This window comes from Chenopodium album, chromosome 26 (assembly GCF_948465745.1).
Source record: "Chenopodium album chromosome 26, dcCheAlbu1.1, whole genome shotgun sequence".
Taxonomy (NCBI): Eukaryota; Viridiplantae; Streptophyta; class Magnoliopsida; order Caryophyllales; family Amaranthaceae; genus Chenopodium; species Chenopodium album.
In genome coordinates, this window is record NC_137859.1 from 5,668,173 (window position 1) to 5,690,468 (window position 22,296).

Sequence of the window (22,296 nt, forward strand, 5' to 3'; positions counted from 1 at the left end):
CACCCTTTGGACTAATCCGGATTCGATGATCAGTTTTGGGTGATTAGGTTTCATTCCCCTCCAAATCGTTGTTGCGGGGGGATCGAACACGGGTCCTCCACTCCTCCTTACCAAGTGTAATCTCAATCACCATTGCACCAACAATCAATTGGTTGTTGTTGCACTTAATGCATAAGATAACGACCACTTTAATAAACGTGACACATAATATGAAACAAATGTAATATAAAATTTTTTTTTTAAAAAAAGAAAAAAATACCTAGCTTTCATAAGATTTTGGAAAGACTGACAGTAGCCATATTACATTTCTTTATCTATCTTTAAATTTTATTAGTTGGATTTAGTGAAGACCATGAGAGGATATTGATATAATATTAAATGTAGCTTTTGGCCCAAAAAAAGAAAAAAAGAAAAAAAAAAAAAAAAAAAAAAAACTCACCTCCAAATCTTTTTAAAACACTAACGTAAGTGTGACCCTCCGTACATTATAAGAGGTTTCCAAAAATTATATAAACTTCTAAATGTATCTTAATTTATCTAAACTTATCTAAATTTATTTGAACTAATTTGAATTTATCTAAACTATTAATCTGAATTTGTATAAACTTATCTAAAATTATATAATAATTATCAGAACTTTTTTTTTTTTTTTGAATGGAATAATTATCAGAACTTATAGTCATGAAATAAGATAAAATAAGGTGAATTGAACAAACCCTTATCTGAACATACTTTAACTTATTAGAGCGATCTTATTATAGATTATTTTAGTTGTAAATTCAAACATTACTAAAATGTGAAAATCTTGCATTATTAATCACGATTTAGATGCTAATTTAAAATAAACAATCTTAATACTTCTAATAATTAAGTTGCCAATGAATTAACGATGATAAATCGCTGCAAAGACGATGGTAAATGCAAAACGGTAAGAAAAAAGTCATTTTACAATGATGTGATAATCACCCGATCAAGGTGATAAATAGTCATTTTTTGTAACACCTAGTTGACCCAAAATAATACTCTCTCTCCTCTTATTCTTCCAATACTTTTGTTTTTCACAATTTTTAATTCTGTCAATTACCCTACTAGCTCTATATTTTATTACTTTGGTCGTGCTTGGTGAATAGCTTAAAGCTGAAAGCTGAAGTTGATTATATTAGCTGATTTGGACTAACTTATTGTATTAACTGATTTGACTAACTTGTTTTAGTAGTTGATTGTATAATAGTGTTTGGTAAATAACTGATAACTTGAAGTTATTTGAGTATGTGAAATGACTAATAAGCTAATTGTAGGGTAGGTAGTTTAGGTAAGAATTTAAATTAAATGGGGTATAAGTGTCATTTCACCATAAATTAATGAATAGTTAATTGAAAAAGTTCATAAAAGGAGCTTTTTCAAAAAGAGCTTATTTATTGGAATAACCTCTTTAAATAAGCTTCTCACCAAACACCTTAAATTAGCTTATTTAATAGTCAATATGTTAATATTGGTCAAACAAGTTAATTTTGCTCAAATAAGCTGTTTACCAAACAGAGTCTTTATCTAATTTCTTCTAAAACTCCGCACATGGAGAAATGGAGCAAGTATTAAAAAAACGAACGAAATATTTGTTAAGGGAAAGGGACCTTTTATTTGAAATGGTAGAATATGTTTAGTTGTATTTAACAAACATCTTATGTCTTACAACTGGTGTCCTATTTGTTTTTTGGGTTTTTCTATATAGTGACCTTGTTTTTTTCACTTTTCTACGTTGTGCCCCAATATATATGACTTTCTACACGGTAACCCCAATATACTTTTTGTTTCCATACGGTAACCTTGCCGTTATATATCCTGCCGTTAAAAAACTCCGTTAGTGGGGCCCACCCTCCATTTATTAATATTATTTTTATCGAATTGGTATTCCGTTAAAAGTTTCGGGGGCTATTTTGGCCCTTAGGGGTCCAAATTGAGCTCAGATTTGACAAAAAAAATAACGTAAATGTCTCGTTTTGTGTGTTAAAATATCAACACGTAAATCGAGACATTTCTTAATAAGCAAAACGAGGCATCTACGTTATTTTTTTGCCAAATCTGAGCTCAATTTGGATCCTTAAGAGCCAAAATAGCCCCCGAAACCTTTGACGGAATACCAATTCGATAAAAATAATATTAATAAATGTAGAGTGGGCCCCACTAACGGAATTTTTTAACGGCAAGGTTACCGTATGGAAACAAAAAGTATATTGGGTTACCGTGTAAAAAGTCATATGTTGGGGCACAACGTAGAAAAGTGAAAAAAAAAAACAGGGTTACTGTGTAGAAAAACCCTTGTTTTTTTGTTTAAAAATCTACTTTGATATTATCATGTTGTTCTTATTTTAATTTTGAAATTTGAATTTATACGCTTCATTCCTATGGCGGAAAAATGGTAATTTCAATAAAAAAAGTATAAATAACTAATACGAGTATATCAACAAAATCAACTCTTTGAAATTCCAACAATAAATGTATACACTTAGGGCCTGTTCTCATACGTTTATTTTCAGTTCAGTTCAGTTTAGCTCCTAATTTCTTTTTCTTATAAAATATTATTTCGGTTCAGTTCAACTCTAATAAGTTCAGTCAATGAGAACGGACCCTTATTGCATATTTACAATTATAATTACAGTATGACTTGAGTAATCCATATTTGGTCTCTTCATTTGAGATGTCCTTGGATCAGATCTGGTATTATAAAAATCAAAGAATTAATCATTAAAACTACACACTGTAAAAAATTTGAAATTTAAGTATACATAATTAAAAACAAATTAATAAGAAAAGCAAGTTATTAAAAAAAGGAAATGCATCGGATAGATTGAACGAAGAAAATTAGGCGAATTTAAGAGAAAAACCAACCTCGTTATTTTTCGCTTGAACACGGCAATATACAAACAAATTACATTAATAGTACGGAGTACTGTATAAGACTAAAACTTAAAACAAAATTAATTTTACCACACCTATTCAACCAGTAACAAAATCCCAAAATAATCAATCATCCACGGATCCACCCCATAAAAACTAATCCACCATTCTTAGAGCAACCCATAAAAACAAGACAAAAAAAAAAGCTCCTTACAAAAAATCAATCAAGCCAGTTCGATATGCTGAACCGGGTGATTATCTTATTGTATATTATAGTGGTCAAATAAATTTAAGAGCTCCTTACAAAATACCCAATCAAGCCGCATGCAAATCCAAAAATAAATAAAATTTAAAAAACTTTCAACAATTTCAAAATTTACATACAGTTCAAATCAGAGATGAAACTGCATTATTCCATATTCATTGTTAAAACTGAGGATATAACTTTTGCAACTTACTATGACTTAATCCACGTTGATTTCCCCTTCGTTGTCTTCAATAATCATACACCTCCAATTAACCAATTGGTATAGTCCCATTGTAATTGTGTGTTCCAATAATTTGCAAAAGTGAAGTCGTGAGTGTTAAAATATTTTGCAAAAACATAGTCGGTACTCGGTAGTCGGTGCTCTAACATTTCTTGATTTGGAGTTGGAGGTGAGTTTCACTAGTTTCCTGAGATAACAAACACATGATTGACCAAATACAAAGGAGAGAGAAAATAAAAAGGAGAGAGAGAGTTAAGTGTTTGACAGTGAAGACTTGACGTTAACAAACGGCTGTCATATGGCGTTAATCCCAAACAGCAATCAGTAATATTACGTGGATGCTTAGTCATTATAGTTGGCCAAGTCAACACACGGAAGTTACCATTGCATCCTCATAGTAATAGGTTGAAATACCATAAATGCCCCTAGATTAACAAAATTCAGCAATCATGAAGATTAACTGGTATTTTCCCATAAATAAATTATTTACAGAATTTCCAGCATCAGAAATAGATTAAATTTCAGAATAAATTAATATCATAAATTAGATAATTTAAATCAACCAAAAACTAGTGTAATTTACAAATCTTGATCTTGTATTACAGTCATTTACGATCTGATCTGCTGTCTAGTGCTGATGCAGCAGAGTCTATGTGAACAAGCAAGCACGCGTAAACTTTCTTCTTAAGCTTATCAATTCTTTCTGAAACAGCACCATCATTATGTGCATCATTACTCGTATTTCCTCTCAATTTGTCTAAGCATTCATTGGCTTGCTTAAGTTGTGACAATGTCACTGCAATATGATTATTAGGTTCTAATGATCTCCTCCCAATGCTATGTTTAATGTTTTTCTTCTCCACTCGAAAACCACTATCTAGTGCTGCATCCAAAAACTTCAAGAACCATGATCGCGATTCTTTCAATAACATGTCTTTGACCTCATTTATGTCACTCATTCCGTGTCCTTTAGACCATTCAAACTTATCACCCATGCTTAATTCAGGTGCCGGCTTTAAGGATTTCATGTTGTTTTTCTCATTATGGGGCAGTGATGGTGTTGTGCTAGGCTTATCATTGCCCTGTGATGGCGAATTGTTTTGTAATATCAGGAGTTTATCCTTTGAAGAGCCTGGTTGATCTATGACTTGTTGTAGCGTGAAGAACTTTGCAAGAGAGACGTGAGGATTTGAAGGTGAAGCAGAGGAACATAGATCAGCAAACATGCTGTGTGAAAAAGATTGACTGTTAATTTAAACTGCAGGAACTCAACTGATGCCAAAATTTTAAGTACTGGTTAATTATGATCAACTTACTCTATGCACTTGACAAGAATTGCAGCTGCCGTCGCTTCTTTCTGTGCTTCTGCTGCAATTATGGATGCTAAGTCTCTTCTCCTAAGCATTACCTTAATTTTAAACAACCATACAAACATATGAGAAGTTATCATGCAAGAAAAAAACTCGACGTTTTTTAATTATTCTAAGGAAATGAGGAAACATTCAACAAAAATGAGTACCTTTCCTGGCTTCAAAAGGCTGGCAGGAAGAGCATTCCAGGGAGATGTCTGCTGATCTGAAGTTTGAGTCTTGTCCTTACCATTCGTCGAGTAATTTAAATTGACGTTTTCTTGTTTGGTAACGCTTTTTCTAGGGGCAACCTTAAGAGATTGAGATTTTATGGACTCTCTAGCAGTCTCAACCTTCACTTCAAGAGTCTCTGGACGTGTTCGAGTAGGAGTCATTGGACGAGGGCGAGAGGGAACTGCAGGACGAAGACGGGAAGGTGTTGTGGGACGAGCTCGTGAGGGAGTAACTGGACGACTATTACATGGAGTAGCAGGGAGACTCTGCCACTATAATAGCCATCAAATATCAGCATAATAGTTTAATAACAGTACTTTATACCTAAACAAGTCTGTGACTGAACTTATTAACCTGTATCTGAACTTATTTTTTCAAGGTGAAAAGAACGAAGTCTTAGTATCAGACATTTAGCATGTCAATTAATGTTATAAGATAAAGTAAAAAAATTTCTAATACGAAATTGAAGTTCATACCTGACCTTTAGGCTCATGTAGCTTAGATTTCGAGACCACAGTCTTACCACCTCCAATACTTTCAGTTTCACTGCTCTTCATACTAATAGAATCACTGCTACTGATTCTATGATGAGTTGATATCACGCCCTCCATATACCGCGATGAAACCACAGACTTCTCCTCTTTAATCACAAACTTATGTAGTCTCGAGCCCCTGACCTTCTTCTCTGGTGTCTTACTCGCCATAGTTCCATTGCTAAAGCTACGAGAATCAACACGAACAGGACCTTCTGACGGGTCTAAAATCTGCATCAGGTCCTTAGGATTACCAATAAAAGGATTTCTGCCAGGGAGAGGCCTGATTCCGACTACAGTAGGGACCGGAGTTCCAGCCTCTAAGCGATCAACATAGAAAAACTGGCCTAATTGCAATTTGTTGTTTAAAATGAGCTCGACGTCTTCCTTGGACAAGGACACATACGTGGAGTGTGATGAGTCGGAAACCTTAAGGAAGAAGCCGTGATCAGGCCATAATTCTCCTCCACTTAAGGCCGGAACAATGCTGATCACTTGCAAGAGGACTGATCGATACTCCCCTCGAACTTTTACCTTCGAATCTATGCTCTGAAGTAGCTTGAGTAGCACCCCTGGTATTAGGGATGCCATTCTGATGTCCTTCAACTCTGTTCTGTATGCACTATTTTGACTTTCATACAAAGCTTGATTGAAATAAATTTTTATCTAATTTTGCTCTTTTCGTTTGGCAGGTACTTGTATATAAACCTGACAAAATGTTACAACCCACAAACCTTGTCAAAATTCGCCTAAAGTTTCAGGGTCTTGAACACGATTTTTAGACTTGAAATAACCCAATTTAAAAATAAAATGAAATAAAATTGTGATGATCCAATAAGCGACTTATATGATACTCGGATATATTAAACTTATAACCAAGACAATCCGATTAGACGAACCTTGGTGAAAGTCAATAGATTATAGATTGGTCTTTAAATTCTTTCAGTTTGTCAACTTAGCCATAACAATATAGAGCCATATAATTAACATCAGAAAATAGAAGTAAAAGGGTTCCTAATGAAGTAATGAACGCGATTCTTAGTTTCTTACAAACATTAGACCAACAATAACAATAACAACGTTTTAATTATTGTATCAAGAACACATATATATAATAACAGAAATATAAATTGTACAAAGAAAAATCGTGAAAAATTAAATTACCTGGAATGTAAAGCAGAATCAAGGGAGAGAAGTACAAATTCGGATGAACAATCTATCTACAAAGAACAACATCCAAAAAAACACAACAAAAATATGGGTTGAATTTCTGTAAGAAAGAAGAAGATTGTTTCTGTTGTAAGGAATTTGATGATGAAGAAGAAGTCTTTTTTTTTCTCTTTTGAGTTAGCTTTGCATGCCAGGCACGTAACTATCTACCTCTCTTAGTTTTCAAGTCATGAATTGAAGAACCAATTAAACTTACACTATTCTTTATTCCTCATGAAACCAATTATAATACAAGGGACCATGTCACATATTATTACAATTATTTTGGACCCACTTTAACTATTATTATTATAAGAGTATGAAGTTATATAATATGATTACTAAATCCTAATTTGATATGGGTTCCTTTCAGATAAAATTCCTTTTCAAGAAGAGCAAATGAACCTATACCAAAAGGTAATATGTCAAAAAAAATATTAAAATTGTTTTTTATTGCTTACTTTTATATAAAAGAAAGGGATGTTAAATCTTAAAAAATACAATTATCCAAAAATCTAAAAATTTGGTGAAAGATCATGCAAGCATATAAGGATAAAGTCTAACTTTAATGTAAGAATGTATCAAACGTGTGACACATTAACATAGATGAGGTATGTTTGAAAAGGTCTATTATTTTAATACACATTAAATAAAATATATAACATTAAATAAAAAGTACTAGGTCAAAATATTCAATTATTAGCTAATTAAACATGTTTTCCACTCATGATATCAGATTACGTAGCAGAATACTTGATCAACTTTACAGAATCAACCCAAAAAAACCTGCTGAATTCAAGTACATTGTTGATATGCTGGATTATTGGACACCATTTGACTACATTTGAAGTAAAGGATCAATAATCATATATCTTACTTTTCACTACTTTTAAAACAATTGTCTTGGTTTTCTTAGCTTTTTTCATTTGGTACAGCCAAAAATTAGGGAATAATTTGATTTAAATATTTCTCATAATTTATCGGTCTTTGGCGTCTTTCTTCAATGTATGAACTTGTTATTTGATAGCCATAAAATTAAATTATAAATTTTAATATACGTACGGGCATAAAAGATTATATTTTGATAAATGTTGATTCAATAAGCGATAATCATCGAAATGAGCTAAAAAATAGCATTGAGTACACTTTTCAATTTTCATCTGCTGATGTATAATTAACTTAAAACTAAACTTGTTATAGTTGAATAAACTTCTTAGAACCAGAATAATTTTTGTAAGAATAATCTACAAAAATGAAATAAAAAGTTATAAGCTTCAGGTCCTCCAAAGCAAGAACCATCTTTCTTAAATCTTACTATTAAAGTTATTCTAATGTATTAACTTCCTCAAAATAATTATCAATTACATTAATTTACAAGGTTGTTATGAAAAACAGAATTTATTTACAATTTTTATACAATAAAGATCTGTCTTAACAACAAGCCCGTCTAGCTCAGTTGGTAGAGCGCAAGGCTCTTAACCTTGTGGTCGTGGGTTCGAGCCCCACGGTGGGCGTTTACGTCTCTTTTTTTTTTTTGTTTAAACTCTTTCTCTCAATATATGAATTAAAAATTATGCAAAAAAAAATTATGCAAAAAAAAAAAAAATACATATTAATTTTGTAAGATAGTCACTCTAACAAATCTTTTTATTTTTCATATTATTTTTATTAGATTATCGCTTTCATAACTTCTACTACGAATATTTAATGTTTAATGATAGAACCTTTCTCGACAAATGATATAGTATTACTTTGGACTAATTCGTCAAAATAAACTAGATATTATGCATTACAACCATTCAATAAGAAAAAAAATTGACATTGAATTGATCAAAGCTAACCCAAACTTTAGGAGAGCTTAAAATGAAAAGGGTTTAGAATTTTTACACTTCAAAAGTTGATCTTTACACTCCCAACCCTCAAGAATGCATTTTGCAATGCTCCTCTCACAAGAATGATTGTAAATATCAACTTCGGCAGTGCAAAAATCACTTCCCTTGACTATTATTCCGGGACTTTAATCCCATGAATAGATGCAGTAAAATCTGGGTTTAGATAAGTGTAATACACAAGACATCTGCAAAGGAAGAAGAAAGAATGCTGTGGCACTACCAAAAATCACAGTATCATTCCGCCAATAGGCGACTGTTCAACCATTACAAATATACAACATATCTTGAAACCAACTACATCTCAGTAGTATCATAGCAGCAATAGATGCTGATTTATGGTGCTGTACCTGCTTTTTACCTCAAGAACTCATGAGTATGTTCTATGCTTCCCATCTTTTACAACACATTCTCTTGAGATGGTTCTGAGCATCGCAACAATCTTCCAGTAGGGTATATGCTTTACCTTAGATGTTATCGGGGCTTTGAGTCACTTCCCTTGCTCCGAAAATTTGAAAGTGAGAAGAATGACTTGGGGGCTGAAATAACAAAATCAAGAGCAATTGCGTTATATTTTGCAACTACATGTGGCTCAACCGGAGCAGAAATCAGGGTCTGAAGTCCAAAAGCAAAGTATATAAAAACCAAGCAAAAAACATATACCCCAATAATCCTAATAAGACCTATGTTATAGAACTGTTCATTTCGAAACAAGTGCATGTGGTTGGATTCTTCACACTTTAACATGGCTATAGACAGACACTTTAATTCAGGCTAAAATCAATGATATTATTCAAAATATAGCCGACTCATACATGATTACTTGAATCCGGATAACAAAGTAAGATTACTGTTAATGAAGTCAATATAGAGCCACAACTTAATTTCACAGAAGAGGGATCAAATTTGAGAGGATTGTGATCTCCATATCCATGATGTAGTGTTCCTACCTGCCTAGCACATTAAATACGTAGTACATAACATGCTATAAACAGATTAATAAGAATTTGAAGATTGTTGAGAGCGGGCAAAATGTACTAAGATTTCTAGTTTATACAGCACATGAGAGTATACAAGCTATAAGCATCTTGGTGGATGGTAATCACTCTGTTTTTCTGTCATTTCATGCTGGAAATAAAAAAAATTGTCAAGTTTGATATGAATCGAATTGCATGCTTTAAATTAGTTTAAACAAAATGAATCTGCTCTAAGGCATTATTGATGAGCTTATTTCTAATCTTAACATACAAACATTAAGTGGATGATTAAACATATGTCATTTATTAAGACAAGATTGCATAAGAACATTATCATGCTCGTTTCAATTCTCTTCTGAAGTAGCTCTACTGTTATAAGGTCTTACCGAAAGCAATTAGTATAGTCAGGTTCACAGATCAATTCGCTGATCTACCTCAAAAGTGATCATGCCACACGACATTTTCCGATTCTCACCTTTACAACCCACCCCAACAAACTAGATTAAAAAACTAATACTGTGAGGAGAAAAGATTCTGATCTAAGGTATCAAAGACCTGCAAACTTAGAAGAAAGAATGGCACACGAAACTAAACCAGATTTTTTAAGAAGCACTGACACCACAGCAAGATGAACAGAATCTCTCTCAATAAAGGGGGATGATATCGGCAAATAATTTGTGTGTCTACTCATGAGAGTACATTTACTGAGCTGAAAATAAATACTTAAAGCAACAATATATGAGTATAGAAGATCAAAAAATAAACCTTTCAGAGAACTTCCAGAAAGATGTTCATCCCTAAATTTGAAATTTGCTGGTGGAGTTGGGATTGAACCTTGTAATGCTTGAACTGCGATAAAACAGACATTTCCAGTTATACCTTGAATTTGCAATGTAATTTTGTTAATATCATAAAATCTAACTAAACAGGAAACATATCAATACAAAATCGGAAAGCAGGAGAAATGAACAGACACACATATCTAAAAAAAAAAAACAAATTATGGCAATCAAAAATATCAAATTTAAATCTGAGTAACTTTCAAAGTTCTTAATGTAAAACGATAAATGAAGCTAAGCAAATAAAGATACACTCCCTCCGTCCCATTAAGATTGCTACATACCCTTTCATTCACTTAAGAGTTGGTTCATTTGAGAGCGTGTGGGGTTTCTATGTTTCTTTTTTTTTTCTTTTGGTCTTTTTTTGTGGTTGCACATGGGTTATCAAGTTGTGAATATATACAAAAAAAGGAGGGGAGGAGGGTAATAGATTTATATCACAGTAGCAAAATTCTAATCCTATAGAAAACTAGAAACAATAGGCAACACATCAAAAAATTCAGAACTTTAGGTTCAGAGATTCTGAAAGGTATTTGTAACAATTCAGCGAGAGGAGCAGATGTAAACTTCATATCATAGAAAGGACTGATAGGAAAATCTGAGTTATGAAATGATTTAAATTTTCAATTTCACAGCCATCACAGGACAATAATGAAAGAGAATCACAATTCACCTTGGTCATTGAACAGGTCATTATCATTGAATCCCTCATCAGAATTATGACTATGTGAAAATCCCATTCTTGACTTTCTCAAATCTTCTGATGACCGATTAGTAAGATCTCTTCCATCTTCAGTATCATCATCTCCTTCTGATGTTGTTGCAGAGATCCAGTCTGCCAGACTCTCAGTTGCACGGTTCTTCCTTCCAAATTTCAAGAATCTCTTTAAGCCTTTAGTCACGTCCTTGCGTGACAAGCTAGGTGATGAGTCACCACCAATAGGTTTCTGGGTAGCTCCCCACTTTTTTCTCATTCTAGCAGCTTCGGCATCTGTCTGTGTTAGAGAGTGAAAGTTCCAAGACGCAGGGCTCCCAACTGGTGAGTCGGATGCATCAATGTCTGAGATATCATGTGAAAAGGAAAAAGGGTTATGCACACGTGAATTCCAAGACCCAGGACTTCCTCCTGGTGAGTCTTGTGTGGATCCCATGGAACGAAAAAGGGAAGACATAGAAGTAGGTAATTCAGTGACAGAAGCAGGGCCTTCCATTCCAAGAGCATTGCTGTTTCCGTACCCAGAAATTGCTGACTTGTCAGACTCCTGGCTCAATCTTCCTTTACTGTTGTCCATGTCAGCCGATTCTCCACCTACTGTGGTTTCAAAATCATCCTCTTCGTCTTTGGCTACGTCTGTCATCTCTTCCGTTTCAAAACCCTCATCATCAAAATCATGTCCATTTCCCAATGCCTCAACCATCATTGAAGCTTTTGCTCTACCCACACCAGATATATGTCCAACACCATTACCTTTTCTTGGAAAAGCCTTTGATTCTATATCCTTCGAGAAATTAAGATAAACTTCATTCTCCTCTTTACCATGCTTTGATGGCGTGAAGACGGCATCATCAAGATCATCTGAATTACGGGAATCATTCAATTCCATGGGATTAGCTGTGCTCTTTCTTAAGGAGTGAGGTCGTCGTGGCTTTCCTTCATTAACAAGTGGCAAATCTTCACTAACACTCTTTTTGCGAGCATGATTTCTTCCTTGAGGACGGACTAGTTTACTTCCTGCAGGTGATGGCTTTGTGTTTTCTTTCCGTAAATCAGAGAAATTAGGAACCGACTGTGCAAGAGGGTTATCATAAGGCATCCTTCTTCTCCCTGCAGCAGAATTAGAAGCTTTCCCAGAAGACCTAGGTATATTTGCTGCTGAGTTACGAGGTGTAGACGATGCTATACCTTTGCTGGGTACAACCTTTTTGTTTTGTCCACTTCTAGTAGAAGCATCTCCCAAGTATGTCTCGCTGAGCTTTTTTCCAACAAATTCAGCTTGATCTTCATCCCCATCACTCAAGAGAGAGTCAATAGGCTGATCAAGACGAGGAAAAAATAATGGTTGAAATTTGAAAAATCATAAATTAGGAGTCCCTTGACAGCGCTTTTAGGTAAATTTTTAAAATGAACTTTCAGCAAGAGTGATGCGTACCTGCTCTCTCTTCAATACTGATCGGGAATTAAATGATCTCACTTTCTCTGACCGCCGACGTACATCATTAGCAGAATTTCTCTTGTCCGCAGAACCTGCCAGCTTGACCTTCATCTCAGCTCTACTTTTCTCAAGGCTATCCTGCATTGCCTTCATCTTAGATTCCTTTTCCGTTCTTTTTGAACTCCAGTCATCCCGTAATTTGGCATCCCTCTTCTGCATATACTTCTGATACAACTTTCCTCTAGAATCATCTGTAAAGCTAAGGCTGTAAATGTTTTGCTTTGGTGTGACATCATATTCCTGATCACCAACAAATTTCGTCATTGGAGTAGAATTGTTCCTCTCTTTACTGCCAGAACCTGCAGCAGGCTCACCCTCAAACTTCATGGTAGTAATCTGGGCAGGAGAATCCTCTATCACAGGTTTTTTATTGACAGAAGTTATTTCCTGCTCCGTGGACATATCAACAGGCCTGATTCTCCGAGCAGAATTTGATTGATCAACAGGAGCACGAAGTTGGTGTTCAGCAAACAATTTCTCAAGCTCGCTTGCCTTCAATTTCAGATCATCATTCACCCCCAGATTAACTTTTGGCTGTCTTACCCTCTGAGCTTGATCCACAGAGAATGAAGATGTTGAGGAAGAAACTTCCTTATTCTCAAATGCACTTCTCCCAGTTGAATCCTGCTGGATTCTAGCACCACTCTCTTCCCATCTAGGCCCAGGTTTCTTCATTTGATCGAAAGAACCATGCCCTTGAAATTTTCCTCTGTACGAATCAGAATTTTCCATTTGTATTAATAAACTGTCAGCCTGCTTCTCAAATGATCCAGAATCTTTTCTTCCAGCCTTATCAACTTCTCCCCCTACGGATCTCCACCTAGGATCAGCAGGCATGGAATAAGCATCACCTCCTTTGTTCTGAGTAACAGCCTGAGAATAAATTTCAGATGCTGCTGATTCTGATGCAACGTCAACTGTTCTCCTACGAGATGTCCTGTAAGTTGATCTGCGAACCTGCTGATCCCTCAACTGCTCATCCTCAATGTCGCGTTGTACACCACCAGAATTTCCATCCATTGCAAATGCAGATGCACCAAAATTCTTCCCTATATCCTCCTGTGGTTTGCTTCCACCACCTGGTGAGCTCTTTACCTTCTCCTCTGTGGCTATCTGATCACAGGAATCCAACTGCTCTGTTTTCCCAGGCCGAGATCTAATCTGAGTCTGAATAGAGGATGGCTGATTCTCTAACCTGAATTCATCAACCTTGCCAGAAGGCATCACAGTTGAACGGACTGCCCCGCCACTTTGTTCATCATTCAATCCCAAACTCTCTGATGATCTCCCTGAGAAAGATGCAATTTTAGAATTTGCCTCAGATGCAGGAGACTCCTCCAAACCAGAACCACCACCAGATAAAACAGCCGATTGGGAACCAAATTTTGGTCTCACCAGCACCTTAGATTCCTTAACGTCCTCCGCCTTTAAGTCACCCTGATCCTTAGATTTTGGAAGGAAAACGGGATGAGGTATAGAAGTGGGCGTGGGTGTAGGAGTGTTGGCATTGCTGTCAGGCTCCTTTCTCTCTCCACTAACATCAATACTCATGTCACTCGCACCACTCCATCTCCTTAAAACAGCCTTGTCAGTTGAAGAAGTAACGTCGGATGACAGTCGACGGAGCTCAGGTTTTCCCCCGCCAGAAACAACAGTAGTAGGGGAGGGGGAAATATCCTTCTGAGCCTTGGTTTCAAACATACTTATTCTTTCTTGCACGCTGAGCCGTCTGGTGAGCTGAGGTGTCTGAGTTGACGTGGAGGGAGATTGATCTGACTCAGTCGTTGAGTTACAAGCAGAAGTGGTGGGGACCGCAGTTTTGTCTTTTTCCACGTCCTTTTCTATGGCTTTGGCACTTTCTCTTTCCTCTCCGTCATCAACAGAGCTAGGACTGGGCTCCCTAGAAAAGCGGCGTAAAGGGAAGGTGACCTTGGTGGTGGTGGGAATGGAAGAGGGCTTGGGCTGGTCATCAGAGGGTTCATCAAGAGACATATCGGAGCTGCAGGAGGAGCGCAAGGCAAGTTCGGAAGACTTCCATGTTGTCGGTGGTTGGCTGTCGATGAAGAGGTCAGCACGTCGCTGAGAGAGGGTGATGAATTTGCTGCAAGCTTCACTGCATGAAAATGTGGTTTTGTCAAACAAATTATTCAACTAATTATAGAGGTCAAATGTTACACTTTGCAGGGAATGAAGTACATGTGTATTGAATAGACAACATGCAGAATGAGAATATTCAATTACTACCCAGATATTATAACATAAACATTTACATTAAAGTATCAGGTATATCTGCTAATGTTAAATTTACAATTTTGTAATGTAGGATGAGCAAAACTGAAGGATGACTATTCAATGGCCACAATAAACTTGTAGCTATTGTAATTAGTTTTTAATCTTGGCCCTATATTTTTAATAATCAATCTTGTCCATTCATCCAATTGACTTTAATTTTTAATTTTTTAATAAGAAAAAAAAAATAAAAAATAAAAAAACAGTTTTCTTGATTATGATTAAAAAAATTTCAGTTTCTAAAACAAAATACTGTACTTTGCCATTGATTGACGCATATACTTGCAATTTACAAGTTCAAAAGATTCTCCCATCTCCATTAAAAACCAATTACTCAACATTATATATTACTAGGCCCATGATTTTTGCATCAGTTTATCCAAAGAATGAATCATCTTCCGTTAAAGAAGAAAAAGTAGCAAAATAGAAGTAGATCGAATAAGAAGATAAAAGTTGTGAGATTTGTCTCTAATCTTTAAGAAACCAATCATTTGACATTAAAGATCAAAACAAAAATTGAAAACAAGATAAATTATAAGTTTCATCAATTCATCCTTTGAACAAAATTTCTAGTATTATAAAATTTGATATATATTTTTTTAATCTCATTTAATTTATTTATTTATTTATTTTTTTTTTTTTTTTTTTTGTGATAAAGTGTATTTTAAAGTCAACTAAATGGATGGATATGATCAATTTTGTAAAATAGAGGGTTGAGATTCACTAGTTACAATGGCCACAATTTTATTGTAGCCATTTGAAAACTGTCCCAAAACTGAAATACCTAGAATTTCCCAAATAGAATATTTTACTCCATCAATTCCTTTATACATTGGTAAAACAATATTAATTTTCATAAATGATGATGAGTGTATGAAGCTTAAAAAACTGTAGAATCCTTCAAATGTCGTATTTTTTAATATTATTATTTTATTATAAACCTATTGAATTATTGTAGTTTATGTCTACACATGATTGGGAAAAAAATGAGTATCTTCTGTCCACCCACTAGAATTTCCTTAATTTCCCACAAAAAATCAAACAGTATGAACCAGAAATTAGTTCTTATTCTCCATGAATGTATTTATTGAGTTTTACACCTGTCTCTATAAACAGGATAAGTCCAAATTCCAGAGTTGTCACTTGTCAATTGTGTCCTGTAATTTTTTCTTTCATCTTTTCCCATACTCTTATCCTACACAAATACTTTGTACGTAGTATATTATAGTGGTTTGGAAAAGATGCAGGCAAAATGCATCCGGGTGCTTTAATATACAATTACCTGAGGCGATGAGCACCAAAGCGATCTGCAAAATGCTGTAATTCTGAGATTGTTACAGGATTGAAACCGGCAGCAGAGGCACGGGAGCAAGCTGTAGTCAAGTCTTCCTTAACTGCTGCAAGCCGCACATCAATGGCTCTCAGTAGCTCCTTCCTGAGAAATCAGAAAGATCATAATCATTACATTGAATAAAGGGAGGAGGAGAAAGCAAAACCCTTCCTTTCCATAGCATCATCTTCGAGCATGAAAAACCTAGCAACCTCTAGCAATCACCCAACTTATATATCCTACCATACCAGTGTTTGCAGTACGATCAAGAAGCCTGAAATAAAACTATAATACAACATTTTCCATTTTTCTATCACCTAGGAAAGCAGGTTCTCAGAAACAGTGAAAACTCAAATGCGCAGATCAAGAAGGCTATGTAATTTCAAAGAGATTGTACTCAACATCCACAGAAAGAAGCAAACCAAGTAGAAATTTTACTTTGTAGCATCGGATGCCGCAGAAGCTCCAGTTCCATCCCCACCTGGCACATCAGAAAATCCAGTTATTAGAGAAATCTGCCAATCGTATTTTATTACAGAAACATATTTAGTTACAACAAATAGCAAATTGATAATAACTAATGAACAATCAAATTTCTGAGCCGCAAGAGCAACCATAGAAATGTACAAAAGAATAAGCAACCACATGAAGAGAAATGAACATGCGCAATGGATATAAATTGAAACTAGCTGAATCATACCAACAAAAAAATCACAAAGTTCCCATACTCTTAAGTATTAACAATGACACAAAAAATAATTACAGCATAATTTTTTTTAATTATTACTGATTCACTAGCATTTAAAGATTGGTTAGGTCTAACTCCAAACTTTGAATCCCATGTTATAAAAATTGAACATGCATATGTCAGATTCTCGGAATCGGGCAAAACTAGCAACATAGCTAATATCCATGGTTCTTTCCCCAGGATATCCTGACCTATTGACTTTTTCATTTCAATGGTACATCCATAAAAAATTAAGACTGACAGGCCTCCAACCAATGAACCATCTACCCCCATTGAATGGCATCACAACTACTGTCCACCCTAACTCAATTTTTTTTTTTTTTTTTTTTTTTTCCCCAGTAGATAAACCAATCATTGGGAACCAGTTTTTCCACTGCTAGAAAGATACTAAAAATTATCTCCATAACAACACAACTGCTGGAGGAATTTATGTCCATAACAAAACACCAAGTGAGAGAAGTAACCAATATGAGTAAAAATTGACAACTTGTACAGTAGCAAGAGTAAATTATAAATGAGGCAAAAGCAAGCAAACTGCTGATTCTACCTCTAATCTACAAAAATGCCACTTATATGGGAAGGGTTTAAAAAGGAAATTAAATAAAGGACCAGTCATAAACTATTTAATTGAGGTAGTAGTAAGTAGTAACCAATAACTAGAGAAAACACACAAACTGAGCTAACAAGAAGATTGGGAACCTAGAAAGTAATGTGACATTGGAAAGACTGTATTGGTAACCTTCAATTCTCAACAGTTGCCAATCTTGTTTAGGATACATGTTGACTTGATGCAACTTCAATTTTATGGAAAAGGCAGTCTTGCCCGCACTAAGTCAAACAGAGATGGAAACCATTGTTTCGGAGGGGGTCAAAGCCATCAAAATGGATAAAGACTGTAGCTCGACAAGAGTTCAAATTTCACCAATCGTAATTTTGTCTGGACAGCCATCTTTCAGGAACTATTTTGAGACCTCAGTACAGACCCTCATCCCAACACCCTAAGAAAAAAAAGCTCCAAAACAAAGGTACATGCAGGTTGCAGACATGAAAGGTGGTGTTGCTTAATAGAAGCGCTATTACTCTATTAGTAATTATTTTATAGAACAAATCTTACTACGACAAGTACAACCTGTTGCAAATTCTAATGACATCTAAATTCAAAGAAAAATTGAAGCAGATGTAAGCAGAAACATCCTTAAAAAAGAACTACTCAAAAAGAAGCAAAAACACATCAAGTGTCTTTAGTCACTTAAATGTTTCTTAATTTTTACAGCCAAACATGTGGCGAATCAAATACATAGTGATACAGCTGGTAGCCTGGTACCAAAGGTTTCGTTTCAAAGGATTCCATAATAAGTTTACTAGTCCTACACAAAGTGCGTTAAAGATATTCAAAACAAAGTATCACCAAAAGTATTAATAGTTGTGATTTGACTGATTTCAATAAACTGACAACGTAACCTATCTTAAATTTCCTTAACAACAAATATGCTCACGAGTGACCACCAAAAATAAAAAGTCACACAGACACTCGGATCCAATTTTTCCTGATACAACATTAAATGCTACAGAAGTAAGAAGCTGGATATCATAATTCATAAATGTCCCAGATAACTTCCTATGATCCTATCAAGAGAATTTTGATCAATGCTCAATGTTCTTTCTTCAAAACCACTGCTACAATTCTCAGACGTAGAACAAAGCATCAGGTACATTAAACCTCCTAAATTCCTCAACTTTATAGTAGCAACATCCTCAGAGAGGCATCTCAGTGATATCATGGAACTATAAGTCATAATAGACCACTATTTTCCTAAAAACCTATGAACAAGAAGGTCCCGTAGCTTATTAATCTGTTTTCACTTCTTTACTATTACAAAGATAAGATCGTTTACATCCAAATATCCAACACCTTTTACCCTGTCATAATGAAAGCCTTTTTAGAAATTATTGTATGGCCTTGAAGCTGTATTGAGTGTCTGAGAAGCACAGACATCATCATTTACCTATTAACTCCTAATAGTCTAAAACAATCTTAAATTTTTGGAGGCCATTGGCAATCATACAGTACAATTACACAAATCTCCAAAATAAATGGGGCAGAGATTGCAAATATTATAAATCAACAGTACCCAAGCTATCTCAAATCAAAAAATTCAAGCCCTTGGTCCTTAGTTCAACGTTTATTCCTTAAAGAGTCTTACCCAGTATTTTGCAAGATGATTTGTACCTGATAAGCCCAGATATATGATACGGAGTAATGGCTAGACAAGCATCTTCCAGCTCAAGGGCCTAGACAAGAGAATTCACTTCGACATACTATATAGTATTTTCTCTGTACAATCCTTCTAAAACATACAGGTCCAAACACTATTAGCTGGTATCTAGCACATCTCTTCTTCTCTAGAATCCATTAAACAACTTCCAATTTCCAAAGTTTATCTTAACTTTGTAATCACCCATAACAATTTACATGATAGCATAATAAGCCCCAGAATTTATATACAGATCCAAATCTCCATAACAAGTCTCCCAAACAATAAAGCTGCCCATCTCCTGTTAGGAAATAGGTTCTGGGTCCAAGCAGCTTAGTTATTTGACTAAATCCAAATGTTAATGTTCAGAAATTTAGTAGTAAACATTAATTTATGTTATTTATAGTAATGATTTGTAATAGCTAATGAAATCAGCTTTTTAAAGAATTTTGCAAAAGCTACCATAATTAGCTTTCAAGTATTCTTCTTCTAGTTACTTTACTACTTCAACAGCTAGATCTTCCAAACACCTACATTAAACAACTATTTTGAAAACTAACCTCTAACGGCTACATTAAAACCGCAAACACCTAGTTGAACAAGTCACCTATTACAATTACAACAGCCAGATTTTCCCAAAATCAAACTACTTTAATCTCATCCTGGGAAATCCCAAGAAACTCTTTTATGCTTCCCTACTAATCTTCACATAGATTGAAACTAGAAAGTGAGAATACATGAATACAGTTGATGGCACATAGTCACCTTATTAGGAAGGAAAAATCACAAATCAGGATCCCAAAAAAGTTAACCAGACTAAATTATGTTTTGTTCTCCAAAGAAACTATCTACAAAATGTTTTTTTAAAAAGCAAAATCAGATGAGCGTACCTGATGCACTCAATTGATCATCACCTACTCCCTGAAATATAAGCTTTGCTATTCAGTACACTATATTTCAGATAAAAGAACCCAAAGCATGGTGCAATGAGAATGACAATAAAAGAATAAGTACCTGTGAGTAGATTCTGCGAGCTGCTTCTAGCTGGGACATCTCTGCATCAAATGTGTTGACCATTTCCAGAACCTCGGGTGTGCCAACAAATCGCACAAATCTGGAAGAAATTCGTTACAATATATCAACAGATTTACTTGGGCAATAATAGAACAAGAAAAGGAGTATACTTTAAGCTACTAATCAAAGTATTCCTGATGGCAACATGCTAACCTCTCAATAGTCCCCTTTGTAAACCATGTTTCTGCATTTTTATATCTGTCGACCTCAAGTTTAATTGACTTCACAGCCAATGCAACCTGCTCTTCTGCAGTCTTTAAGTGAGTAACATAAGGCTTTACAAGTCCTGATGCGAGCTTCTCTGTAGTGCCATCATAGGAAACATACAACTCACAGCTGCCAAGCAAACAGAGAAGTAAGTCATTTAAACACAATCCATTCCACTAATTTCACAAGTCCAAGCAAAGTAAATCCTCACCGTGACCGTCTAGGAGACAACTGAAATACAGCATAATCAAGAGGCACATCTGATGTCATCTTCGCCTTTTTAACACAACACCACTCACCCTAGTGCCTCTCCCAACTTCTACAATCTTCACCTCACAATCATACGTATGTACAACAGAAGAAGCAACCGCGATTTTTCAGTGCTTAATATAGAAAAAACTCCACACCTGTATGACAAGTTCCAACATAACTTTCAGCTACATTAACAGCACACTAATAACTAAACCTACCCATAATTCAAATCAATTCTTTCATATTACCAAGTCTAAACTCTAGTCAACACTTAATGTAGACTCCAAACAAGTATATACAATAACTTACCTTACAAATGTACAACGAAGAATTCAATGTAAAGCTAAAGTGACAATCAAATCAATCAACTAGTACTTAAGCACAGTAAAAACCTCATAAATTAACAGCAATAGATCCCAATTATAAAATCAAAAATGGTAAATGCACTAAAAAAAATTGCAATTTCAGATACTCCTGGATCTGATTCCAGCTACTAAAACCCAATCAAACCCATAATCTGAACTAAAGTGAAAATACCCAGATAGCAAAATTACAAGAAAAACCAATAAGGGATTTATGTGAATTAAAAACTTACCATAAGATCTTAAAATACCCAGAATAGATCGTCCCAAATTCAGTTCAAATTTGAACCCAACATTTCCACCATTAAAAAATACCAGTATTAATGTCAAGTTTCAATCTTAGCTAATCCAAATCTCTATCAATCAATATTTTGGTTGTTAAATTTCAAAAAAAAAGAGAGGAAAAAAAAGGGGTTTTAGATTAATTTTTTAGTGGGCAATGAACCCTACAAAAAATGGGGATGAAATGAAATACTACTAGTATTACTATTACTACCCACTGATGGTTTATGCTTTACTCCTTTCTCAAAGTGAACCCCCACAACACCCCTTCTTTCTTTCTCTCTCTCTTTCAATGAATGGTCACTTTCTCTTTCAATTTCTCTCTCTAAAAATCTCACTTTCTCTCTCTAATTACAGAAATATACACAAAATACAGAGGTTGTTCTTGCTCTTGTTCTACAACCCCAGAGAAAAACAGAGGAGAGAGAATGAGAGGGAGATTGATTTTTTGGATTTTTGGAATTTGGAATGTGTTTGTGTGTTGTAGAGAAGAGTGTGAAATAAAAAAGGTTTTTTTTTTTTCAAAAATTGAAATGGGTTTGACTATAGTAATGGTGATTAACAATTAAAATAGCAGATTAGTAGTGATGATTATTTACAGAGAGAATAATACAAGCAAAGATTACCCAGTTCTGACTTCTGAGAGTTCAAATTCTTTTCTTTTTACAGACTTTTGTTGGAGGTGAGAGTGAATTTACTTTGGAATTTATGTGGATGCTTTAACTTTGTTCTTTTTGAGCTAATTTTGCCTTAGGTAGTCAAGGTAGGTTTAAACCTTTTTTTCAAGAAATTAAGGGGTGGTAAAACCAGATTTGAGAGATTTAATTAGATCTATGATATCAACTCAAATCAAATTTCAAAAAAAATAGTT

The 22,296-nt window shown here is 34.8% G+C and overlaps 2 protein-coding genes and 1 non-coding gene across 3 annotated transcripts; 1 reads left to right on the forward strand and 2 right to left on the reverse strand.

The window, feature by feature from the left end:
* Positions 1–3,854: 3,854 nt before the first annotated feature.
* LOC145618476 (protein CORTICAL MICROTUBULE DISORDERING 1-like) lies at positions 3,855–6,793 on the reverse strand. The gene is made up of 5 exons (XM_081673247.1): positions 6,664–6,793; positions 5,443–6,207; positions 4,903–5,238; positions 4,700–4,791; positions 3,855–4,610 (listed from the first exon to the last, which is right to left on the reverse strand). Exons 2-5 carry the CDS (start codon positions 6,088–6,090, stop codon positions 3,989–3,991), a joined length of 1,698 nt encoding a protein of 565 aa, XP_081529373.1. The 5' UTR covers positions 6,091–6,207; positions 6,664–6,793; the 3' UTR covers positions 3,855–3,988.
* Positions 6,794–8,149: 1,356 nt separating this feature from the next.
* Positions 8,150–8,222, forward strand: TRNAK-CUU (transfer RNA lysine (anticodon CUU)). Its single transcript has one exon. It is a non-coding gene; the product is annotated as a tRNA-Lys (tRNA).
* Positions 8,223–8,534: 312 nt separating this feature from the next.
* On the reverse strand, positions 8,535–21,913 carry LOC145616541 (uncharacterized). Its single transcript, XM_081671288.1, has 11 exons — positions 21,377–21,913; positions 20,741–20,936; positions 20,476–20,658; positions 20,263–20,362; positions 19,335–19,338; positions 16,684–16,708; positions 16,198–16,350; positions 12,564–14,739; positions 11,087–12,446; positions 10,340–10,423; positions 8,535–9,136 (listed from the first exon to the last, which is right to left on the reverse strand). Exons 2-11 carry the CDS (start codon positions 20,797–20,799, stop codon positions 9,072–9,074), a joined length of 4,209 nt encoding a protein of 1,402 aa, XP_081527414.1. The 5' UTR covers positions 20,800–20,936; positions 21,377–21,913; the 3' UTR covers positions 8,535–9,071.
* Between the last annotated feature and the right edge of the window lie 383 nt (positions 21,914–22,296).